We start from the raw sequence: 12,600 nt of genomic DNA on the forward strand, positions 1-12,600 counted from the left end.
ATGCCTGGATTGTGGGCTCGATCCCCAGTGGGGGTCATGCAGGAGACAGCAGATCAATGATTCTCTCTTATCATTGATATTGCTCTCTCTCTCTTGCTCTCCTTCTTCTCTGAAATCAATAAAAATATATATCTTTTAAAGTTTTTATTGATTGGCCGAGACCGGTTTGGCTCAATGGATAGAGCGTCAGCTTGGGGACTGAAGGGACCCGGGTTCGATTCCAGTCAAGGGCATGTACCTTGGTTGCGGGCATATCCCCAGTAGGGGGTGTGCAAGAGGCAGCTGATCGATGACTCTCTCTCATCGATATTTCTGGCTTTCTATCTCTCTCCCTTCCTATCTGTACAAAATCAATAAAATATATTAAAAATAAATAAATAAAAAATAAAGTTTTTATTGATTTGAGAGAAAAGAGAAACATCAATTTGTTTTTCCTCTCATTCATGCATTCATTGGTTGATTTTTTTAAAAATGTATTTTTATTGATTTCTGAGAGGAAGAGAGAAATAGAAACATCAATGATGAAAAGGAATCATTGATTGGCAGCCTCCTGCACCCCCCCCACCGGGGACCTCGCCCACAACCCAGGCATGTGCCCCTGACGGGAACTGAACCCAGAATCCTTCAGTCCACAGGCCGACTTGAGCCAAACCGGTTAGGGCAGTGATTGGCAAACTCATTAGTCAACAGAGCCAAATATCAACAGTACAAAGATTGAAATTTGTTTTGAGAGCCAAAGTTTTTAAACTTAAACTTCTTCTAACACCACTTCTTCAAAATAGACTCGAGCAGGCCATGGTATTTTGTGGAAGAGCCACACTCAAGGGGCCAAAGAGCCGCATGTGGCTCATGAGCCGCAGTTTGCCGGCCACGGATCGAAGGCTGTCGGTTGATTCTTGTAAGTGCTCTGACCAGGAATGGAACCCACAACCCTGGTGTATCAGGATGACACTAACCAGCTGAGCTGCCCCACCAGGGCTTAGTTTTACTTTTCACATGTAGGTTGTTTTAGTTCATCAGGAGCACACCCTCGTTTTAGGTGTTAGAGATCCAATTTACTTTTCTCTTATTGAGCCAAACTTACCACATATCAAATTCTGATATATAAAAGTATCTGTTTCTGAGCTCGGATTCTGTTTTATTAGTGTAGCGGTCTGTTCTTGCACTAATGTGCACTGTTATTACAACTACAATTAAGACTACAAACTTCTGCCCTAACCGGTTTGGCTCAGTGAATAGAGTGTCAGACTGTGGACTTAAAGATCCCAGGTTCAATTCTGGTCAAGCATGTACCTTGGTTTTGGGCACATTCCCCAGTGGGGAGTGTGCAGGAGGCAACTGATCAATGTTTCTCTTTCTCTCTCATCGGTGTTTCTAACTCTCTATTCCTCTCCCTTCCTCTCTGTAAAAAAATCAATAATATATATATTTAAAAAAAAAAAAAGACTACAAATTTCTGTTTTTCATGATGCTTTGTAGCAAGTTTAAATTTCTGGAAGGGCAAGACCCCTCTTTTACTCTTCCTTTTCAACGCCAACTTATCATTTGTAATCTTTTATTTGGGGGTAAACTTACCAAGATCTTTTATATATATATTATTGATTTTTTTTTTACAGGGAAGAAGGGAGAGGGATGGAAAGTTAGAAACATGGATGAGAGAGAAAGAGAAACATCCATCAGCTGCCTCCTGCACACTCCCTACTGGGTATGTGCCCGCAACCAAGATATATCCCCTTGACTGAAATCAAACCTGGGACTCTTGAGTCCGCAGGCTTATGCTCTATCCATTGGACCAAACCAGTTAGGGCTATCAAGATCTTTTTTTAAATTGTTTTTTTTTTATTGATAATGTATCAAATAATAAATTTCCCTGGGGACAACTGATAACTTTGTAATGATTTATTGAGGTCATCTTCTATTTTAGAAATAAAAGGTGTTTTTTTTCTTCCATCGAGGTCCTATGAATACTTGGTTAATTGCTAGATGCTCTATAATTTTGTTACTGATGCAAACTAAATGTTATTTTTTATTACATTTCCTAATTAGTTACTACTGGTATAGTAAAAATGCTAATGAAATATATTTTTTGGAATACATTGTTTTTTCTTGTATATAGTAACCTTGATGCGCATCCTTGCTGGTTCTGGTAGTCTCTGTTGATTCTGTTTGCTTTTGCTAGTAGATGATTATATAATCTGTAAATCAGTTTTATGTTGTCCCTTTCAATCTTTGCACTTCTTATTTATTTTCCATCCTTTATATTTATCATTTTCCTTCCTTTATATTAATCAAAGACCTTTAGGACTTTGTCAAACAGTGAACATCTTTGTCCTTTTTCCACCATAAAAGAGATGAGTCTAGAATTTCTCCATTAACTATAAAAATTTCCTTTCTGGGAGCATTTGAGATCTTGCTCCCTGTTTGACTCAAATAAACTCATACAAAAAAAAAAAAAGAATTTTCTTTCTAATCTTTGTTTACTAAGAGTTCTTATCATAAGTAGGTGTGGAGACTTATCAAATGCTTTTCATGTCTATATTTATAGATGAAATGGGCCTTTAATACTTTTCTCACATTATCTTTAAAATATATATATATACATTTTATTGATTTTTTACAGAGAGGAAGGGAGAGAGATGCCCTTGACCGGAATCGAACCCGGGACCCTTCAGTCCGCAGGCGGATGCTCTATCCACTGAGCCAGACTGGTTTCAGCTCACATTGCCTTTTTGTTGCTGTTGTTAATTCTCACCTGAGGACGTTTTTTTCCATTGATGTTTTCAGAGAGAGTGGAAGGGAGGAAGCGGGAGAGAAACATCTCGCATCCGTTGGCTGCCTCCCCCAGGCTCCCAGCACAGGCTGCCTCTGCTGTAACCACACTGAGCCACACCAGCCAGGGTTCTCCGTTACCTTTGACTTCAGAGGCAAGAGTACCCTAGCTTCATAAAAGGAGCTGGTCCCTGTATCACTCCTCAGGAACTGTATCTTAAATATGTGCTCTCGGCTGAACCACAGGGATCATCTGGCCTAGCCTCCTGTTCCCTAAGCAGGCAAAGCATCTCCACTCCTGTTTTACAGGTGAGTCAGTTAAGGCCCAAGAATAAATTTCTATTCTCTTTAATGTATTGGTTTTAGAGAGAAAGGAAGAGAGAGATAAAAGAGAGGCTGATTTTTTTTTTGTTCCACTTATTTATATATTTATTGGTTGATTCTCTTTTTTTATCCTCCCCTTAGGGAATATATATATATGTGTGTGTGTGTGTGTGTGTGTGTGTGTGTGTGTGTATTGATTTTAGAGAGAGAGGAAGGGAGAGGGAGAGAGACATCAATGTGAGAGAGAAACATCAATGGGCTGCCTCCTGCACACCCCTTACTGAGGATCAAGCCCACAACCCAAGCATATGCCCTGACTGGGAATATAATCTAATCGGAGACCTTTAGGTGCGTGGGACAATGCTCAACCAACTGAGCCACACCAGTTGGGAATTTTTTAAAATATTGATTTTATAGAGAGAGGAAAGCGGAGAGAGAAACATTGATCAGTTGCCTCCCAAACGTGCCCCGACCAGGGATTGAACCTAAGACCTAGATAAGTGCCCTGACAGGGAATTGGACCAGCAACCTTTTGGTGTACTGTAGGACGCTCCAACCACTGAGCCATCCAACCAAGACAATTTCTAAATGAGGTGGAATTAGTCCTGGCTGGGTAGTTCAGTTGGTTAGAACGTTGTCCTGATACCCTAGGGTTGTGGGTTCCATCCCCAGGCAGGGCACACCCGGGAGTCAACCATGAGTGCGTGGGTAAGTAGATGCTTCTCTCTCTTAAAAAACAAACAAACAAACAAACAAACAAATTCCCCTTTTCCCAAAATAAAATCAAGGTGGAATTAGAAGCTTGAATGTTCTATCTGCCTTGGGGCCTAACCAGTAAAATAAAAATCAGCTGGCACCGGTTTGGCTCAGTGGAGCGTCGGCCTGCGGACTAAAAGGTCCAGGGTTCGATTCCAGTCAAGGGCATGTACCTTGGTTGCGGGCACATCCCCAGTAGGGGGTGTGCAAAAGGCAGCTGATTGATGACTCTCTCATCGATGTTTCTAACTCTCTATCCCTCTCTCTTCCTCTCTGTAAAAAATCAATAAAATATATATTTTTAAAAATAAAATAAAATAAAATCAGTGATCAATATAATAATTAGTTTGTTTTTAGTAATAATGCATAATCTATAATAATAAAAGAATAATATGCAAATCGACCAAAATGCCGAACTGCACGACGCCCGTCGGGAGGACCATGCGATGACACGCACTGGCACCAGGCGGGTTCCACGTGATTGGTCAGGGGCCCCGCTGTCACCCCACAATCGCCCCAAAGAGGGAGGCCTCCCTCTGCTGGGCGATGGATCACGGAGCTCCTAGACTGCGAGAGCGCGCAAGCCAGGCTGAGGGACGCCCCCTTCTCCCCCCCCCCCCCCCCAGGGCACGGATTTGTCACCGGGCCTCTAGTATTAAAATAATATTGCAAGTTTACAAAGTTTATCAGTTTTTCAGAACTCAGAGCACACTTTCCTAGAGAAACAAACAAGTTAGTCAGGTTTCCATACCCAGGTTGCTTACCTCATCCTATCACCAGCCATTTCCATGCTGTGGGGTATATCCCCTAATCTGACCCAACCCCCAAGCAGATTTGATCTTTCAGATCTCTGTGACTTTTTGAACTCCTTATATTCCCAGCCTGTTCTCTGAATGTTCCTTTCCTTTTTTTTTTTTTTTTTTTTTCATGTACAGGGCGTAATGTCACAGGAAAGTCATAGTATCCTGCCACCCGTGAAGAATAAGCCCAAGTTGCTGTTGGGTGCGTTATTCACAGAGAAGCCATTCTCCAGGCGCTCTGCTCTCTTAACACCCTTGAATGTTCCTTTCCTAGACCTTATTAAAATCTGGCTGTCTGCCCTAACCGGTTTGGCTCAGTGGATAGATAGAGTGTCGGTCTGCAGACTGAAGGGTCCCAGGTTCGATCCTGGCCAAGGGCATGTACCTTGGTTGCGGGCACATCCCTGGTAGGGGTGTGCAAGAGGCAGCTGGTCAATGTTTCTAGCTCTTTATCCCTCTCCCTTCCTCTCTGTAAAAAATCGATAAAATGTATTTTAAAATGTTTTTTAAAAAAATCCTCATCTGAGAATATTTTTTAAAATACATTTTTTATTGATTTTTTACAGAGAGGAAGGGAGAGAGAGAAAGTTAGAAACATCGATGAGAGAGAGTCATCGACCAGCTAACTGTCTCTTGCACAACCCCCACTGGAGATGTGCCTGCAACCAAGGTGCATGCCCCTGATCAGAATCGAACCCGGGACCCTTCAGTCCGTAGGCCGACGCTCTATCCACTGAGCCAAACCGGTTTCGGCAGGATATTTTTTCCAACAGTTTTTAGAGAGTAGAAGAAAGGGAGGGGGAGAGGAAAGGAGAGAGACACATCAATTGGTTGCCTCCTGTACATGCCCTGATTGGGGCAAGGGATGGAATCTGCTAGGAGGTACCTGCCCTTGACCGGAATCAAACCCATGACCCTCCAGTCTGTGGGTGGATGCTGTAACCACTGAGCAACCAACCATGGCTTGATCTTATTTCTTATACCTCAGGTTCTGGAGCTGGGAGTATTGCTCCCCAGTGCTGCTCTAGACCATTATTCTTCCTTCATCCTTCGGAATCCTCTGCTCCTTTGAAGTTCATGTCTGCAAGAGCGTCACTCACTGCCTCTAATTGTGGCTAGGATCTTCCACCTGCTCCTTCACCCGCACTCACCAACAACCTTAACTTCCTCTTTACACTTACGTCCCTATAGTTGTTGTTGAATTCACAATCCATCAGGGTTTCCATCTAATTGTAGCCTCTCAGCCTTCAGTCTCATTGCCAATGATTTTTCTCTCTCTCTTTTTATTTTATTTTATATTTTATTGATTTTTACAGAAAGGAAGGGAGAGGGAGAGTTAGAAACATCAATGAAATGAGAGAGAAACACCCATCAGCTGCCTCCTGTACACCCCCCACCGGGGATGTGCCCACAAGCAAGGTACTTGCCCTTGACCGGAATCGAACCTAGGACCCTTCAGTCTGAAAGCTGATGCTCTCTATCCACTGAGCCAAAGCAGCTAGGGCTGATTTTTCTCTTTGGCTCATTCCTAGGCTGTGTCATCTCCAAATCAGCCTCCTCTAATTTACTGAACTCGAGCCTCCTGGCCCTGATGCTCACCTCCTCGCCTTCCCGTCCATTTAGCACTCAGGTACTTACTCGTGTATCCTTCACGCCACAGAGACCTCTAAGCCATTGACCCATCGTTTTGTATCATATACCAACTCTTCTTCTTACCCAATTTATATCACCGATCCAACACATAAAACACTCCTGTGCAAACACCTTAAAAACCCCTTCTCTCTCTTTTTAGCAATCCACCTTGGTTAATCCCAACGATCCATCTGCTTGCTCCTTGCACCCATTTTTTAAATTATAATATTATTAATCTTCACCCAAAAATTTCTTTCCACCTTCTATTGATTTTTAGAGAGAGTGAAAGAAAAGGGGAGACACACACACACACACACACACACACAGAAATATCGATGGGAGACACATTGATTGGTTGCCTCCTGCGTGGGGATCAAACCTGCAATTGAGGTACATGCCCTTGACTGGAATCAACCCCATGACTCTTTAGTCTGTGCCTGTGGGCTCAGACTCTATCCACTGAGCCAAACAGGCTGGAACTGCATCCCCCCCCCCTTTTTTTTTTTTACTGTCACACTGGGGTTCAGGGGTAGATTCTCCTGGCATCTAATCAGTAAAAGAAATTAAGGATGCTAAATATCCTATGCACAGGACCATCACCCATATCAAAGAATTATCTGGCCCCAAGTATCAAATGTGTGAGGTTAATAGATCCTGCTTTAAATTAATACCACAGGCCTCTAAGGGGCAGCCGACACAGGGTCTTAGCATTTGCTGTGACCTCTGGCTAGTACATGATTCTTACATGGCTGGCTTCTTATTCACTCTTCCCAGAAAGGACTCCCTCATCACATGAACCTGTCTTATTGCCTTGAAAACATCAGCCATTTTGTTTATGATTTTATTGCCTGCTTCCTCTCTCTCTAGAATGGAAGTCACGTGAGCAGTGTCCTTATCTTTCTTGGTTACAGCTGTGTCCTCAGGGTCAGACATGGTGCCTGGTCCATTATACAAGCACTCAGGGAGTATTTATTGAACAGGTGGATGAAAATATAGTTCGTTTTCAAATTTATTCATTTATTCGTCAGATATTTTTTTAAAAAATATTTTTTGTTGATTTCAGAGAGGAAGGGAGAGGGAGATAGAAACATCAATGGTGAGAGAGAATCATTGATCGGCTGCCTCCTGCACACCCCACACTGGGATCGAGCCCGCAACCCAGGCATGTGCCCTGACCGGGAATCAAACCATGACCTGGTTCATAGGTCAACGCTTACCCACTGAGCCACGCTCATCGGGCCGTCAAATATTTATTGGTGATAAAACCCAGGCGCATCTCTGTGTAGTGGGAGACGGACGTTGAATAAATAAGCACACAGTGTAAATAGTTTCAAACTACGATAAGAGAGTTGAAAGTAAAGTATAAGTAAGTAGCGGTGACAGCATTCAGCAGGTGATCTGACTCAGTCCGAGGTGGGGGGTCAGGCCAGGCTTCCTAGGAGAAGTGATATTTGAGCTGCTAGCTGGAGGATTAGTTGGCTGGCTGGGTAGAGGGAAGAGGGTGTAGGTAAGCGGAGAAAAACATCCAGGCATTGAGAACGGAGTGTGCAAAGGCAATTTGGTGGGAAGTCTGTTTCAGGAACAGAAAGATGCCAGTGTGGCTAAAGCAGCCTGGCGGATGGCATTTGCCAAACCCAGTGGGGAAATAGGAGCAGAAGAGCGCCATTGGAAGACAGTAAGGATTGTCGACAGAAAGTGACAAGATTCTCCAAGTTTGTTTGAAAAGACAAAAAAAGAAGTCCCTTCCAGAGACTAGATTTTAGGACAAGAAGGGAAGCAGGGGGTTGGTTTGGAGGCAGGTAGTGTCCAGGCAAGAGGTGATGGTGGCTTGGCCTGAGGTGGTGGCAGTGAGTGTGGAGAGAAGTTGTCTGTACGTAAGTAATGAGAAATACGGAATTTTAGAGTTGGAAAACACCTTTAAAAAAACACCATTGCCCCAGCTGGTTTGGTTCAGTTGACAGAACAGCAGCCTGCGGACTGAAGGGTCCCGGGTTCAAATCCCATCAAGGGCACAAGCCCAGGTTGCAGGCTCTATCCCCAGTAGGGGGTGTGCAAGAGGCAGCCAATCAGTGATTTTCTCTCATCATTGATGTGTCTATCCTTCTCTTCCTCTCCTTTCCTCTCTCTGAAATCAACTTTAAAAAAAGACAAAAAAAAAAAAAAAAAGACACACACACACACACAAAAAGACCATGAACCAAAAAATGAATGAATAAACGAGTTCATTAAAGTCCTAACCGGTTTGGCTCAGTGGATACAGCGTCAGCCTGCAGACTCAAAGGTCCCAGGTTTGATTCTGGTCAAGGGCATGTACCTTGGTTGCAGGCACATCCCCAATAAGTGATGTGCAGGAGGCAGCTGATCAGTGTTACTAACTCTCTATCCCTCTCCCTTCCTCTCTGTAAAAAAATCAATAAAATATATATATATATATATATATATATATATATATATATATATATATTAAAAAGAGTTCATTACAGTTTGCATTTATAGAAAAACGCGTTAAATGAGTTGTGTAATATGTTTATTGAATACAAGAAGGGAAGACCTACAGAGACATGTTTAAGAGGGAGGAACAAAACAAAAAAAGGAAATTCGTGAGAATTGAGGGGGAAAAGGAGAGAGAAAATGAAGGAAGACAGGTGAGCGAGGTGCGGGGTCTGGGAGGTGTGGCAAGGTGGGCGAAGAGGAAGATGGGAGGGAACTGGGCAGGGAGATGCAAGGAAAGACTCATTGCTGATGCTGGACTCGAGCGCGCTGGAGACAGGAGGGTCCAAAGGTAGACTAAAGGAGAGGACAGTGAAATAGGAAGTGGAAAAGGCAGGAAGGGGAGAGGATAAACGCCTGGGAGGAGTGAGTGAATGTGGGGTGCTGGGAAGAGCTATCCAGAGGGAGGATGGGGAAACAGTTTGGGGAGGGTCAGAGAAGGAACCTGAGGGTGCGGTGGGATCCTGCGAGCTGAATCAAAGGTCCCAGATGAGCCAGATGTTAGGGAGACAGAGCGGGTGGGAGAGCCCACACAGATAGGCTGGCCCAAGCTCAGAATGAAAGAGAAATGGGGGTTTGGCTGGGGACACGGGGGTGGGGGCTGGTGGTAAGAGGGAGGAAGAGGCGAAGGTGAAGGACAAGCTTGGAAAGACGTAAGGGAGGGAAGGAGGGCTGTGACCAAGGCTGTAACGGAGGCGCCACCTGCTCCCATCTCCAGCTGGCTTCTGGTTGCGGTGGTTTCTTCCTTCTGTGACAGGGACCCTTGATGCGGGAGGGGACAGGCACTAAGTCAGGGCAGGGGTTTGAATGGAGGGGACCAAGAAGCCGGGAAGTCATGCCTGCAAGCCGGGTGCCAGCTGGAGGGCAGGGTGCCTGCTGGAGGGCAGGATGTCTGGGGGAGGGCATGGTGGGCAGAGGGGGCGGTGTGCTGGGGCGGTGGCTCTGGGTAGGACGCCAGCACAGCAGCTGAAGGGGGAATCTAAGGATTGGAGCCAGGGCCCTGACGGGGTCGGCGAGGCTAGGAAGAAGATAAAGGAGCAGAGCACCGCCCTCCATGAAGAGGGTCGGCTAGGAATAAGAAGAAAAAGCGGTAGAGCTGAAGTTGGGGGGAAGGTCGGGCGGGACAAAATGCTCCCGGAATCGCGGCCTGGAGTCCCCGCGGCGGGAGGGGAGGGGGCGGGGGCGGGGCGGGGCGGAGGCGGCCGGGGGCGTCTCCGCGCTCGGCGCCCCCCCCCCCCCCCCCGCGGTGCACCTGTCGGGCGGCGGGGAAGGGGCTTCCCGGCGCCGATCGAAGTCCGGGTCCGGAGGGCTGATTCCCGACCGGCCGCCGCCCGCTCCCCAGCTGCGGCCCCGGACGGGCCGCGCAGGGGCGTGACCCCGGCGCTCAGGTTTCCTCCTCTGCACCTGGGAGAGGAGGGGAGGAGGGGGCCGGCACTTCCGGCCCAGGTGAGTGTCCCTCGGTGACGTCAGGTCACCCTCGGCCGCCCCTCCGGTTCCGCTCCCGCCGCGCTCCCGGGGCCGCGGGGCGCGCCCCCGACGCCCTACAAATACCGGAGCCGCACCTGCCGCCGCACCCGCCGCCGCACCTGCCCCCGCCGCCGCCGCTGCACCTCGGCCCGGCCACAGCCCAGGGTCCGCGGGGACTTCGGCACCAGAGCCGCCCACCCCGCTGCGCCTTTTGTTTGGGGAGCGGCGCCGACCGCCCCGGAGAGAACGGCCCGGACGGACGTCGGGGATCGGGGATCGCCTCGCCGCCCGCTGGTCCTCGGAGCGGAGCCTGTGCCGCCGGAGGGGAGCTTCGTGTTCACCCCGGGGGATAAGAGATTCGCAGTCGCTCGACTAGAAGCTTTTATTTTTGGTTTTGATTTTGGTGGCTTGTGACTCCAGCCCGAGTCGTCTGGTGGGGTCGCCCCTCGACGTTTCTCCCGCCGCAGAGGCTCCCGCCCGCGCCCTCGCCTTCGGGAGCGGCATGGCCAACGCGGGGCTGCAGCTGCTCGGCTTCTCGCTGGCGCTGCTGGGCTGGGTGGGCCTGCTGGTGTGCACCGCCCTCCCGCAGTGGCAGATGAGCTCGTACGCGGGCGACAACATCATCACGGCCCAGGCCATGTACAAGGGGCTGTGGATGGAGTGCGTGACGCAGAGCACGGGCATCATCAGCTGCAAAATGTACGATTCGGTGCTCGCCCTGCCCGGTAAGGCCGCCAGACGGACGGGGCGGACGCGCCGGGCCGAGGTTAGGGGGTGGGGTGGGCGGCGGGCAGGCCGGGCCCGACGCCCCGGGTTGCCTGGGAGCCGCGGGGCGGGGAGGGAGCGGGAGCGCCGGGCCGGGCAGGGGGGCTGGCCGGGGCGGGCGGCGTCCAGGCGGCCACACCGGGGCCGCCCCTTCTCCCCCAGCTCCCCGGGTGGCCGGGCCCGGGCTGGCGGTGGCCTCCCTGCTCCCACCTCTCCTCGCGGACAAAGGGGGCGCGGGTTCGGCGGAGGAGCCGCGCTCCGGGCAGACCTGCGGTCTCTAATCTTATCGCCCGATTAGACGAAGCCACAGGCCCGCGGCCTCGATAGCGGGGTCAGGGCTGTGCCGAGCCGCCCTCCGCGGCCCGCGCGGAGCCTCCGGCCGCCGCCGCCGCCGCTGTCCCTGCCCCTTCCCCCTACCTCCTTCCCCCTTCCCAGGGTAGTTTCATCGAAACCGGGGCGCCCCGGGCGAGTCGCAGAGCAGAGACGGGGCGGGGCGGAGCTGGAGGCCCTGGAGCCGGGATCCACCCTGAACCGGCCCCGGGCCTGGACGCAGGGCATCTCAGCCGGCGGCCGCCGGCTCGAAGGCTGCCTGCCTCCCAGTAATGAGGCCCCCTCCTTCCTCCAGCGGCCCAGCAGGCCACCAGGGCTCTGATGGTGGTGTCCCTCGTGCTGGGCTTCCTAGCCATGTTCGTGGCCACGATGGGCATGAAGTGTACCCGCTGCGGGGGAGATGACAAGGTGAAAAAGGCCCGTATAGCCATGACCGGAGGCATCATCTTCATCGTGGCAGGTGAGTCACAGGTCCAAGGAAGTCCAGGGCTCCGAGTTAGGGTGGACGTGGTGCCGGTTTGAGGGGGGGGGGGGGGTCCTCACAGTACCTGCATCCTCATTCTCTCTCTAGGTCTTGCTGCTTTGATAGCTTGCTCCTGGAGCGGCCACCAGATTGTCACAGACTTTTATAACCCTTTGGTCCCCATGAATATTAAGTAAGTATGGGAGTTTTGCCTCCTGAGGGGACAGGTCTGGGGTCTGGAGAGACAGGCCAGGGTTTCTGACCGCAATTCCCTCTCCCCACAGGTATGAGTTTGGTCCTGCCATCTTCATCGGCTGGGCAGGGTCTGCTCTGGTCCTCCTGGGAGGTGCAATGCTCTCTTGCTCCTGCCCTGGGAGTGAGGGCAAAGCTAGGTATGGTGCTCCCCGCTCCTACACTAAGCCCAACTCTGCCAAGGAGTATGTGTGAGCCGGGACTCCATTGCCCCAGCCTGGCAACCTACACTTGGAAGGACCTGGGGCAGAGCTCGGCCTGTGGGCAGGATGTGCGGGCGCTGTGGGTCGCTGCATTCCTGTACACCATGTACAGTTCCCTGGGGGCTGGGCGGGGGAGAACAGAGGGTGGATGTGCTTTTTGTACAGTAATAAAAAGTATGTTTTGGAAAGGAGGCTTCTTTCTTTCCCCTTCAGGGCCTCTGCTTCTTCCTACTGAAATCCTTACAGGGAGGCTGGGACCTAAGTACACCTATTTCAGCTAAAAAACCCCACAAAAAACAAACAAAAAACACCCACACCAATGGTGTGCCGGGCATCCTGTTCCAGCAGT

The 12,600-nt window shown here is 49.7% G+C and overlaps 1 protein-coding gene and 1 non-coding gene across 2 annotated transcripts; one reads left to right on the plus strand and one right to left on the minus strand.

Moving 5' to 3' along the window:
- Nucleotides 1-4,776: 4,776 nt before the first annotated feature.
- LOC118727076 lies at nucleotides 4,777-4,905 on the minus strand. Its single transcript, XR_004990488.1, has one exon. It is a non-coding gene; the product is annotated as a small nucleolar RNA SNORA11 (small nucleolar RNA).
- Nucleotides 4,906-10,622: 5,717 nt separating this feature from the next.
- On the plus strand, nucleotides 10,623-12,440 carry CLDN7 (claudin 7). Its single transcript, XM_036452300.2, has 4 exons — nucleotides 10,623-10,963; nucleotides 11,629-11,793; nucleotides 11,905-11,989; nucleotides 12,081-12,440. The coding sequence occupies exons 1-4, from the start codon at nucleotides 10,741-10,743 to the stop codon at nucleotides 12,241-12,243; spliced, it is 636 nt and encodes a 211-aa protein (XP_036308193.1). The 5' UTR covers nucleotides 10,623-10,740; the 3' UTR covers nucleotides 12,244-12,440.
- The last annotated feature ends 160 nt before the right edge of the window (nucleotides 12,441-12,600 follow it).

This window comes from Pipistrellus kuhlii, unplaced genomic scaffold, assembly GCF_014108245.1.
Source record: "Pipistrellus kuhlii isolate mPipKuh1 unplaced genomic scaffold, mPipKuh1.p scaffold_m20_p_23, whole genome shotgun sequence".
NCBI classification, from domain to species: domain Eukaryota; kingdom Metazoa; phylum Chordata; class Mammalia; order Chiroptera; family Vespertilionidae; genus Pipistrellus; species Pipistrellus kuhlii.